At 47.8% G+C, this 12,014-nt stretch overlaps 1 protein-coding gene across 8 annotated transcripts in view; it reads left to right on the forward strand.

Annotated features, from left to right (window-relative positions):
* Positions 1 to 470: 470 nt before the first annotated feature.
* Mgrn1 (mahogunin ring finger 1) overlaps positions 471 to 12,014 on the forward strand; it is a 51,316-nt gene continuing 39,772 nt past the window's right edge. For all 8 annotated transcript variants that reach the window (XM_029544305.1, XM_029544303.1, XM_021208871.2 and 5 more), the window contains exon 1: positions 471 to 671. In XM_029544305.1, coding sequence (XP_029400165.1) covers positions 584 to 671 — 88 coding nt within the window. In that variant the 5' untranslated portion in view covers positions 471 to 583. The remainder of the gene's footprint in view (positions 672 to 12,014) is intronic.

The raw sequence follows: 12,014 nt of genomic DNA on the forward strand, positions 1-12,014 counted from the left end.
TGACTTCTTGACCAAGGCTCTACCTCCTTCCAAGGCTTGGTAGCTACCCAGTTGTCCTCAGGTTAAAGGTATTCCCTTTGAGGCTGAGGACGGGAGAAGAACCTCGGGAAGAGGGGGAGAGTCACTGTAGAAATGCCGACACTTTCAGACTTGGTTCACATGGGAGACGCTCGAACTTCTGAGAGTGTCTAACCGTAGGCAGAAGATGAAGGGACTGAGGCATTCCGGTTTCAGTATCCAGTCGGGCCGCTGAGGTTAGCGTCGTCTGAAGGCGATAACCCCGGTAGCCCGGGCCTCTTGGTTCGTCCCACTGTGGCCACTCACGTGAAAGGGGGGGGGGGCAAGGCTGGGAAGCGTAGTACGCAGGCGCATTGGCGGCCCGGCGCGGTCTCCATTTCCCACTGCGGGGCGGGGGCGGGGGCGGGGCGCCGGGCCTAGGCCGGGGCGGCTGGGGGCGGGGGCTGTGGAGAGGTGCCGCGGCGGCGGCGGGTGCGCGGCGGTGCGGCCTGCTCTGGGCCATGTCCGTGTGAGGACGCCGCAGCCGTCACCCCTCCTCTCCGGCTGGCCGGTGGAAACGCGCACCATGGGCTCCATCCTGAGTCGCCGCATCGCGGGCGTGGAGGACATCGACATTCAGGCCAACTCGGCCTATCGCTACCCTCCGAAGTCCGGTGAGCTTCCGAGGACGCGCACCGCGGAAGGGGGCTGGAACGGGGACTGGGGACGCCAGGAGGCCCGGGGACCAGACGCGCGAGCGCCCTGCCCTGCCCTGCCGCGGACCTTCCTTCCGTGCCCCTTCCCGGTACCTGTGGAGTTTGAGGCGTGGCTGCGGCCCTGGCTAGCCCTGCTGGCCGTAGACGCACCTTACGCGGCCTCTTTTTAACTGGTGACCTTGGGCCACTCACTTTGCACAGCCTGTGTTTGCACCGGTGCTTGGCATCTCTGGGATCAGACTGCATTGGTAGTGAGGGCTGCCTCACCCCACGGGGTCGCCGGCTTTGGAGGCATGAAGACTGGCCCCGGATTTTGACAACTCATTAGAATTTGGACCCAGGCTTTCCTCTTCCCGTGCGAGTGAGGGACACTGGTGTTTGGCCTAGGGAGATGATGGAAAGGGAGGTGCTGGGTTCCACTGGAGGACAGGGTAATGGTTGGAATGGTTAGAGAGAACTACTGTCCTTCCCCTCTCATTCAGGGCAGAGACTCACTGGTAGATTATGGGACCTGGATTGGGGCAGAGTTAGAACCAGCATCAGATGTGGGATCCCAGAGGAGCCTTGCTCCTATTCTCATTCATAGTCTCTGTCTCTCTCTCTCTGTATATGTGTTTAAAATAAGGATAACATGGCTCAAACTCCTTATGAGAGTGACATTGAGCAAACATTAGTCCTCCTGCCTCTACCCTCTCAGTGCTGAGATTTGAAATGTGCACCACTTGGCCCAGTTTTATAAGGTGCTGAAGACTCGAACTCCGGGCACTGTGCATGGTAGTCAAGCATGATATTAACTTAGTCACATTCTTAGACCAGGCCTTTTTCTGAGACAAAAGCCCTGTTGTATAGCTCTGGCTGGCCTGGTACTCAGTTCTCCAGCCTTAGGTGCTGAGACTACAGGTGTGTCCTGCTACAGGCAGCAATGCCTGGTGCCTTGTCAGCTACATTTACTTCTACACAATTTCTTGGCAGGGTAGAACACTGGGCCTTTAGATCCAGTCTTCTAAGGGTTGAGTGTGATGTTTGGTCCTGAGGTGTTTTCAGACCAAGCCGGCCAGATTTCCTGTGTGACTGAGAAGAATCTGCTCCCATTAGTTGGACAGCTTATTAAACGTTTCAGGCTGTGCTTCAAGATTTGCTTTGCCCTAAGGATCTGCATTTTAAGCTAATTTTCTTCGGTGTGTTTGATGCCCACTCAAGTTTGAGATAATATTCTGTTAGTGTGAAGATCTGGGAACTCCCAGGATGAAAGAACAGGAAACTGGCACTATTTAGTGACCCTTTTAAGTGAATGGGATGGAATCACATGTCAGTGTAGGGAGACCTCCTTGCCTTTGTGCATTGCTAGTACAGGCTGCAGCTCCAGAGGTTCCCTTGGAGACGTGAAGGACTAGTGTCTGCACATCTGAGACAACAGTTGTTGCTAACCCTTCGCTGAGGTTGTCCTAGTTTGTCTTCTGCCGAGTGACCTTGGTTAAGTTTGCTTATTTGCATCTCAGTTTCCTCTTCTCTGAAACCGGTGCTTAGAACTCCTCCAGGCACATAAGAGTTCTTCTGTAAATGTTGGCTACTATAACTGCTTCAGAGGTAGCTAGGCAATTGGTCCAGACAATACCTGTATTTGGCAGTGATGTGGCAGATACTGGAAAGCTAGCTTCCCTCACCTGGTGCCTGAGTACTATTAATGCCCCTTCACTTAGGCAGTTGCATAAAACAGCAATGCATGGCCTGTGCACACACCACAAATCCACAGAAGCAGGCATTTCCGCTTGTTCAGATGTTCCTCTAACCTGGATGGGGTTACTGGCACAGCAGGTGGGCTCCATGGCCCACCTGGGCTGCCATTCATACATTGCTGAGTTTTGTTTGTGCCGAATGTGTTAGGTGCTGGCAATGGCACCTAGAGAGTCCTCTGTTTCATACCCTCCTGGATAACAATATGAACAATGTGTGTTTTTCTTTTTCTTTTTTTGTTTTTGTTTGTTTTTGTTTTTTTGTTTGTTTTGTTTTGTTTTCGAGACAGGGTTTCTCTGTAGCCTTGGCTGTCCTGGAACTCACTCTATAGACCAGGCTGGCCTCAAACTCAGAAATCTGCCTGCCTCTGCCTCCAAAGTGCATGCACCACCACGCCCGGCTGTGTCTTGTTCTTCTGTCCTAGTCTTTTACTTACCATGGGGTCCTAAAGATTTTGTGCAGGAGCTGGGCATGGTGGCGCACGCCTTTAATCCCAGCCCTTGGGAGGCAGAGGCAGGCAGATTTCCGAGTTCAAGGCCAGCCTGGTCTATAGAGTGAGTTCCAGGACAGCCAGGGCTACACAGAGAAACCCTGTCTCGAAAAAACCAAAAAAACAAAACAAAACAAAACAAACAAACAAAAAAAGATCTTGTGCAGAATCTGGGGATGAGAGGAATGTGAGGAACACTTGAAGGGTACTCCCATGAACTGTTCATCTGTACAAAATTGTATTTTCAGCCTTCTGCTGGTTTTCTTTATTTGAATTTCAAGGAAAAGTGTGCTAATTTTTGTTGTTGTTTTCTTTAAAGCTACTTTTATTTAGGTGGTGAACTCCTTTAGTCCTAGCTCTTGGGAGACAGAGGTAGGAGGATCTCTGTGAGTTTTAGACCAGCCTAGTCTACAGGGCTGAATAGTGAGAGATCCTATGTAAAAAAAAAAAAAAAAAAAAAAGTGTTGCTTTTATTTTATGTTGTATCCATGTGTCCTGTGCATGTGGTACTTGTGGGAGGGTATCGGATCCTTTGGATGGACACTTGTTATTTGCCATGTTAGTACCAGGAACTGAACTTGGGTCAGTTACAAGAGCAAGAAGTACTCATAACTGCTGAGCCATTGTTAAAACCCAAGCAATTTTTTTAAACAAATTTTTATTAGATGCATTCAGTTTTTATTTTACATGTGAATGTTTTGTCTGTCTGTCTGTCTGTCTGTCTGTCTCTCTCTCTGTGTGTGTGTATGTGTGTATGCACTGTATGAATGCTTGGTGCCCATATAGGCTAGAAGAGAGTATCTGATCTCTTGGAACTGGAGGGAACTACCATGTGGTGCTAGGAGTTGAACCCCGGTCCTCTGTAAAAGCAGATGTCTTTAACCACTATCTCTCCAGTTCCCCCAAGTAAAGTTGAGCACCTCATGCTGTCCAGTTTTCTTCCTTAAGGAGTTTTATCATGTGCTGTCAACAATGAGACCTTGAATTCAATAATACCTGCTTTGCTCCCATCCCATTTATTTTACACTTAACAGCTTTGTTGATGTATAATTTGTGCAGCATGTTAGTGACCCATTGTAAACATGAGTGGAGTTTAGTAAGTGGTAGGGTTGTGCAACCACACTTGGGATCCTTCTCTCCCAGAGGTTCTTTCTCTCCCCGAGGTTCCTTTGTATGGTTTGGAGTCAGTGTAGTAGCGTGGTCAGTGTTCAGCTTTCTGTCTTTGCAATTTTTCTTTTCTGGATATTTCACATAAATGGAATCATACAATCCAGAGCTGTTGTATGTGTGGCTGGCTTCTTTCACTTAATGCTTTTAGTTTTTGGAGACTATACTCATCAAGTTAGCTTGGAATCTTCCATGTAGCCTGTGCTCACTAGGACTCAGGATCTAGCTTCTCAGTCTCAGTTTCTGGGATCCCTTCCCTTGAAGCGGGAACATTCAAGGGAATGTTGAAATGGTTAACATTCTGGGTTCCCTAGTGCATATCTGTAGCACAAAGATATCCATGCCACCTACAACTATGTCCCCTTCACTGGCCTTGACGCCTATGTAGACCAGGCTGGCTTTGAAACTCACCGAGACCTGCCTGCCTTTGCTTCCTAGGTTCTGGAATTAATTTAATTTTATATTTATGAGTGTTTTGTCCACATACATGTCTGTGTACCACATGCCTGTCTGGTACCTGTGGAGGCCAGGAGAGGGTGGCAAATTCCCTGGAAGTCTTCTAGAAGAGCAGCCAGCTCTTAAGTACTTTAAAAAAATGTTTAAAATTGATTTGTTTATGTGAATAAGTGTTTTGCTTACATGTGTGTATAAACCACGAGTCCCCCGGTGCCCTTTGAAGTCAGAATGCGTGTGACCTTTTCGAACTGGAGTTAGAGATTATCGGGAGCCACTATGAGGTCCTTTGTAAGAGCAGCAAGCCCTATCAACTGCTGGACTATCTCTCGAGCTCTTTGGTTTGGAATTTTGTTTTTGATTTCCAGCAGAGTTGCTTTGGAGACCATCTGGCTTGGTACTAAATGTGTTGCCCTCGAGGCCTCTCTCATGAACATCCTCTGGCTTCAACTTCCCTGATGCTGGGGTGACAGACAGGACCCACCACATTTGGCTCAGTTTAACAGTTTTTAATGTGAATACTAACCCCTTTTGGAGTAATAATTAAGAACTCTTTGCCTAGCCTAAGTTCACAGATTCTCTCTTTTGGGGATTGGTGGTGAGGGTTGGTGTGAGGCAGTGTGTGTGCTTATAGAGTGTGTGGAGGCTCCTTTCCCACCCTCCCTTCCTCATCTGCTCCCTGCCTTGTATATTGGTTGAGGCAGGAGCTCTCACTTGAACCCAGAGCTGGCCAGATTTGATGATTTTAGCTTTTCAGTTTGCTCTTACGTACCCTAAACCTTCTGAGGTTGGAGATGCAGATGGGTCACTACGCTCACCCAGCATTTATGTGGAGGCTGGGATCCATGCTCTGATCATCACATGTGCCACGCAAACCCTTGATCCACTGGGCCATTTTCCAGTCTTCTCCTATTTTTTCTAGTTTAAGTGTGACATCAGAGAATAATATGCTGTTGTTGGTTTTTTACTTACACTGTGTAGGTCCTGGGGATTAAACTCAGGTCATCAGACATGGTGGCAAGTTGAGCCATGTTGCCAGTGCCATTTCACATAAAGCCCACCCTCTTTTCTTCAAAGTGCCTCTGTGTCTTTCTCAAAATGCAGCTAACCATAAATGTGAAGGGATTTATTTCTGGATGGCATTCTCTTCCTTTGCTGTGTAACTCTTTCCCAGTGTTTCTCAACTGAGACAAGTTTGTCCTCACACCCCCATACCCCTACACTTCCTGGGGCTTGTATTTGTCAGTGCCTAGAGATAGTTTGTCACAGCTCAGGGTGTGTATGTGTTATTTATCTAATGGATACACTCACAGGACACTCCCCAAAACAGAATTTGGAGGGTCCAGTGAGCCCTACGTGCTAAGGCTGGGAAAGCCTCATCTACCTAACACTGCCAACAGCGCGTGATTAGTAGAGGCTGGGTAAGAGCACAAGGTCTCTATTGTGATTCTCTCTTAAAGTTACTTGGGATCCTTTATATGCCTGTTGCAGGATATTTGATCACATTGTGAATCCCAGGATTGTGTTATTTACTGAAAAGAACCTGTTTCTAGTTGTGGTGTGTTTCAGACACTTTTAATCCTTCTGGCTAGAATACAGACTTACCCTTAATAGATACCTTTAATCCCAACCAATAAGGTAAAGTTAGTTTGTAGAAGGAAGCACCCATGTCTGAAAGTCATGTCTAATTGAGTGACAGGCAAAGTGACGAATCAGAGAAAGATTCGACAGACCAGGATCTGCCCAACTCTCATAAGAATAGAGAGGAAAGGAAAGCTACTTAAGAGGATGCAGAGGGAGGAAAGGAGAAGAAGGTGGTTTTACCATCAGGAGAGTTTTACAGAAACAGGTTGAAGAGAGAACAAGCTAGACACGGGTGAAGATAGAACAAGCCAGAGACTGAGAAGGAGCCAGAAGATTAGAACATATTGCCAAAGGCAGTTTGTGGCCAATTTTAGCAATTCAGGAGAAGCCGAGAGAAGCCAGATTGAATTAGTTAGCATGGAGAGGAGTTTTGAGCCAGAACAGCTGAGTTGAACTGGCCAGAGCTCAGAAAGAACTAGAAAGGGTGAGTATATATATTCAGCAGTAAGTCTCAGAGGCTGAAAATGTTCTAGGCCTAAATAAGATTGTACGGAGGGCTAGAAGCTTCCGGGACTAGGTCAACAGACTGAGGCAGGAAGCTGCAGAGACAATAATTACAATAGGAGAATCAAAGTTACTTTTACATAAGTCCATAGAAATTTTATAGCTTGTCAGTTTCTACAAAAACAAAAACAAAACAGTTGGATTTGGGTAGGAATTTTGCATCAATTTAGGGAAAATTGCCATCTCTACACTGATTGCTTATACCCATGAACATGATGGATCTCGCTCTTTTGTAATGTATGTGTATTTTATCCCTGAGATAGGCCCTGCAACACAGGTTGGGCTCAAATTCATTATCCTCTTGCCTTAGCTTTCCAAGATTATAGACATGTTCTGCTGGTCTGGCTCTACATCTATTTAAATCTTTAAGTCTTCTCAGCAGGGGCCAGGTATGGTAATCCATGGCTGTAATTCTAATACTCTGGAGGCTGAGGCAGGGGGATTGTCACAAGTTTGGGGTCAGCCTGGGTTACAGAGTGAGTTTCAGGCTAGCCTGAGTTACTTGGTAAGACCCTGTTTCCTTTCCCACCCCTTGAAAATCTTACCAATTTGTCCCCCCCCCCTTTTTTTTTAAAAGGTAACTTTAAAAGTAAGTGGTATTTGCTTCTCTGGTCCAGGGATGATAAAAGCCCCTTTACTTACAAGTTAATCATACAATGTTTTCAGCTTGGGGAATAATGTCACTGTCACATGGTCACATTGTCTGAGGACACTGAGGCCCAGAAGTAGAAGTGATTCAGTCAGGATCACGTGCCATGATCCCTTGACTCCCCGTCCTGGTTATGCCTTCTTGCCCCTATGGCCTGTGTCTTACGGTTAGTGTTGTTGTGTTAAAACACCATGACCAAAAGCGAGATGAGGAGGAAAGAGTTTATTTGGCTTACACTTCCATAGCCTGACATTGAAGTAGGCCGGGACAGAAACTCACACAGGGCCAGACCTTGAGAGCAGGGGCTGACCCAGAGGCAGTGGAGGGGTGCTGCTTACTGACCTTCTCAGCCTGCTTTCCTATAGAACCCGGGACCACAATCCCAGGAATGGTACCACACACAATGGGCTAGCCTTCCCCTATAAGTCACTAATTAAGAAAATGCTGCATAGACTTGCCTACAACCTGATCTTGTGAAGTTATTTTCTTCATTGAGGTTCCCCCTCTCAGATGACTTTCATTTGTGTCAGGTTGACATAAAACTAACCAGTACAGCCTGCTTGTAAGGGACTCGGTAGCCACAACACATCAGCCTTAGGCACTGCAGCTCTTTTCCGTAGGGTCCCTCTGATTTGGCATTTTGTATACAAAGTGACCAGGTCAGGTTCGTAGAGCTGCGAACTTTCTGAAGATTCCTCCTGCGGTGTGCCCTTTCTGCTGTGGGGGAAGAGAGTGGGGTGACATAACAGTCCTGTGTGTGTCTCTGGGGATGCCCACTCGCCCTTCCTTTCAGGAAGTGAATCAGACAGGAACTGGGCTGAGGGGAGCCCAAGTCTGGGAACTTTTATGCTTAAATGGGAAGTGTGGGGTCTTTGGGACACAGGGATCTGGTTTTATCACAGGTTTCCCTTCTGGCTTTTGTGGAACCCCAGTCCTTAGGTCCACGTGGTGACAGCAGCTGTGAGGATGTCCTGAGTTCAGGACCTGCCTACTCAGAGTCTAACAGCTTGCTCATCAAGCCCTGTCTCACTCCTGTGGATGCAGAGGCACAGCCCTTGCTCATTTCCTCACACAGCCAAGGGCCAAAGCAGGCGTGAAGTCACTAAGCGCAGACTTAAATGACTGGCATGTGGTGCTGACTCCCTTGCCCTAAGAAAACAAAACATACCAGGTCACTCAAAAAAGAACCTGTGGAAGAGGGGTTAGGGGGTCACCTTACTTCTGGTGGTGTGTGAGTTCCATTCATCTCTGTGGCTGAGAAACCCTCCATGGTATGGGTAGCCACGCTCTCTTTCCCTGTCTCCATTTACCTGGAGAAGGTGTTCCTCTTTCCTCATGTATGTGGCAGAGCCAAATCCACCTTGTCTTAGATGAGGTTGAGGCCTCTGTAAGAGGCAGAAGCCAAGAACTCTGCCCTGTTGTGTGGGAATGTATGTAGTCCAGTGGGAGGCTCTTGTGTGAGGCCTTGGTTTCATCCCCACCTACCTGCAAAAGTATAAAAGCAAAGTGTAACCTAGCTCCTTGAGTGGCTGAGCAGGAGGTTTGAGCCCACAAAATGAGATCAACTTGGACAACATATTGAGACTTCTCAAATAAATAGAAAAGGGACCTTTCCCCAGTGGTGAATTCTGCTCTTGCCTAAAGGGCTCTGCTCACCTCTCTTGCTAAGGTAGTTAAGACTGAGAGTACATTACTTAGAGGTCACTAGGGACCTGGCCCGACTCAGTCTGTGCAGACAAACTGCCTGGGGTGAGCTGCTGCCGTTGTGTCTAAGTTTCTGCTTCTCTCTGGGCCTGCGTTTCCATAACTGCAATGGAAACCAGGCTCTTATTTCTATCCTGGGTGTCTTAGTAGAGAGATGCCCATGAAGGTGTAGAAGCCAGAGTGATGGAGAGATAGATGTTGTGGGAAACACTATTTAGACAAAGAGGATAGAGGGAGACTCAGACATCCCTTTCCTAGGTTTTGGTACCAGATAATTGAAAATGAAAACATGACTGATAGAGGTATGATTGAGGAGATTTTTACTGTACATATAAGGAGAATTCAGCCAGAGGCATCTGGAAAGATCTAGACTGAACTGAAATGGGAGAGAGAGAGAGAGAGAGAGGAGAGAAGATCAGAAGCCAGAACAGAGGACCTAGAAAACCAGACCAAATAGCTTGGTTCTATAGGAGTCAGAAGGTAGGGAAAGGCAAACAGAGCTGAGGGCTTACTGAGGTTTCCTACCAAGGTTTTTAGGGTGGGAGAAGAGGGTGAGAATCACCTGTTCTGAGTTTCTTTGGGACCTGACACTTGCTTCTGGCTTGTTTTGTTACTTGGGGACGTTGTTTACCTTCATATTCTTGCTGTATTATCCTACGGACCTTTGCATAGAAAACTGAAGAATTACCCACTTGCCAGCTACCCCAGCACATGCTGTGCCCTCAGCCACCTCCAGTGCCAGCAGTTGGGAACATCCTGCATGTGATGGAAACCTTCACTAGATAAGAGCTATCTAGGCTAAGCTTGTGGAGACACAGCAGCTAGAATTAGAATCTTTCTTAATCACTCCTGTGCTTGATTTACCATTGCTTTCCCTCCTCCATGCTGCTAGTGGGGAGCTACAGGCTGTCCATCCAGCAAACAGGCTGAGAAACATTGCCACACGTGTCTTCACTTGCTAGTCCTTGGGTGTCCTGAGTGAGGCAAGGTGCTATCTGGGTCTGCAGATGAGTCAAGATTTCAGCTAGGGGTGACTTCCCTTGTGGCACCAGCCCAATCAGTACCCCATCCTGTTGTGCCAGGTTACATAAGAGTTTGCACCCTAGAGCCTGGGACGCTCCATGCGGAGCATAGAGAAATGCTGGTCTGTGCATGTGTATAGATAGGCACAGTCCAGTGTTCAGAGAACAGATGACTGGGCAAGTGGTGGGTGGGGCAGCTGCCTTCACTGCCTCCCACTTGGCAGGAAGTCTGGGGCCTGGGGAGCGTTCCTGAGAGCAGCATTCTTTAGGGCTTATGATGTTCTGATCTTGCAGGTTGCCCCAGTTGCATCATAGGTTTAGGGGCAGTGTGTCAGCACACTGGCACGGTCAGTGGAATTTCTCATGGATGACAGCCACCTTCTTTCTGCAGTTCTTGCTCCTTCCTTGGAGTGAGGTAATGATGGAAACCTAGCAAGCTTACATTCCCTCATGTTCCTGAGGAGTTGCTCTGTTTCTTAGGGTATGTACACTAAGTGGCTTTGTCACAGCATTTTGCTTGGTGTGGTTGAAGGACAAGGGCACAGGTGGCTAGGAAGGGCGTTCCATCACTGTATGACCTGGGTGTATGACCTGAGTGTACGACCTCCCTGTGTGCTCAGTTTCCTCTGTAGTCAAACACTGGACACACACCCTCTGCCTTCCCTTATTTGGTGTGTGCTGGCCTCTAACTGCATAGGCCATCATGCTGTGAGTCAGAGCTGTGCAGGAAGGCCTTGACAGTAAGCAGCCTCTAGGTGGTTGAGGTTGACCTCACTTGGGAGTCCAAAGCAGGCACAGTCTGTTGGGCAGGAGGAGGGCAAAGTCAATGGGTGGGAGGGGGTGCGTAGGGCCAGGCTCAGTGATATTTGTTGCACTGGGGGTGCCTGGAGTATAAGGAAGAGGGAATTAAACTGGTTGGACCCTTTGGCTCAGGAGCCTGCATTCCTGGGACATGTAGGTCTAGAGTAAATGAAGATGAGAGGACCTCACCCCCAGATGCAGGGCCTCTGTCCTCACGCTCAGGAGAAAATGTTGAGGGTGCTGGGAAAGGCCTTTCTGACAAGTGACTTCAACCCAGTCTGATCAAGGGGCTTATTGGTTTGATTGCAAATGCTTAAAAGGGTTTAGACCAGCAGTTCTCAAATCAGTGGGTCTTAATCCCTTTGTGTGTTGAATGTTCTTTTACAGGGGTCCGAATATTAGGCATCCTGCAGATTAAATATTTACATTACAGTTTTGAAGTAGCCACAAAAATATTTTTATGTTTGTGGTCACCATAACATGGAGAGCTGCGTTGCAAGGCTGAGAACCATGGGTCTAGACCAGGAACCTCCTCCCTAATCCCAGATTCTCTCTGATAAGTTAGATAAAACCATGAGAGTGGATGAGAGTTAGCAGTACAGTTGGCTTTGCAAAACGCATGGGGCTCTTCTGTCTTACACCTCCATGCTCCTGTGACTTCCTCCGAGGTTTGTCAACAGGTTTCCTGCGGACCCTTCCAGATCTTTGTCCTTAGCTCCCTGCAAATTGGTCTTTCCTTTCCTTCCTTGTCTCTGAGTGGATGTTGCTCAATAATCTGCCCTAACCCCTGCTGGTACTCCAGGCTTTGCCCCTCATTCTCACTCTTTTGTTCTTTTAAAAAAAAGTTTAAGGTTTCCTCCCACCCCCAGACAGGGTTTCTCTGTGTAGCTCTGGTTATCCTGGAACCTCACTCTGTAGAGCAGACTTGCTTCAAACTCAGAGAGACCCTCCGGCCTTTGCACCCTGAATGCCGAGATTTAAGGTGCTTGCCACCCCCACACACCAGGCAGTGGTGGTGAGCACCTTATTTTTCATTACTTTTTTTTTTTTTTTGGTTTTTCGAGACAGGGTTTCTCTGTGTAGCCCTGGCTGTCCTGGAACTCACTTTGTAGACCAGGCTGGCCTCAAACTCA

Source organism: Mus pahari, chromosome 12, assembly GCF_900095145.1.
Source record: "Mus pahari chromosome 12, PAHARI_EIJ_v1.1, whole genome shotgun sequence".
NCBI lineage: Eukaryota > Metazoa > Chordata > Mammalia > Rodentia > Muridae > Mus > Mus pahari.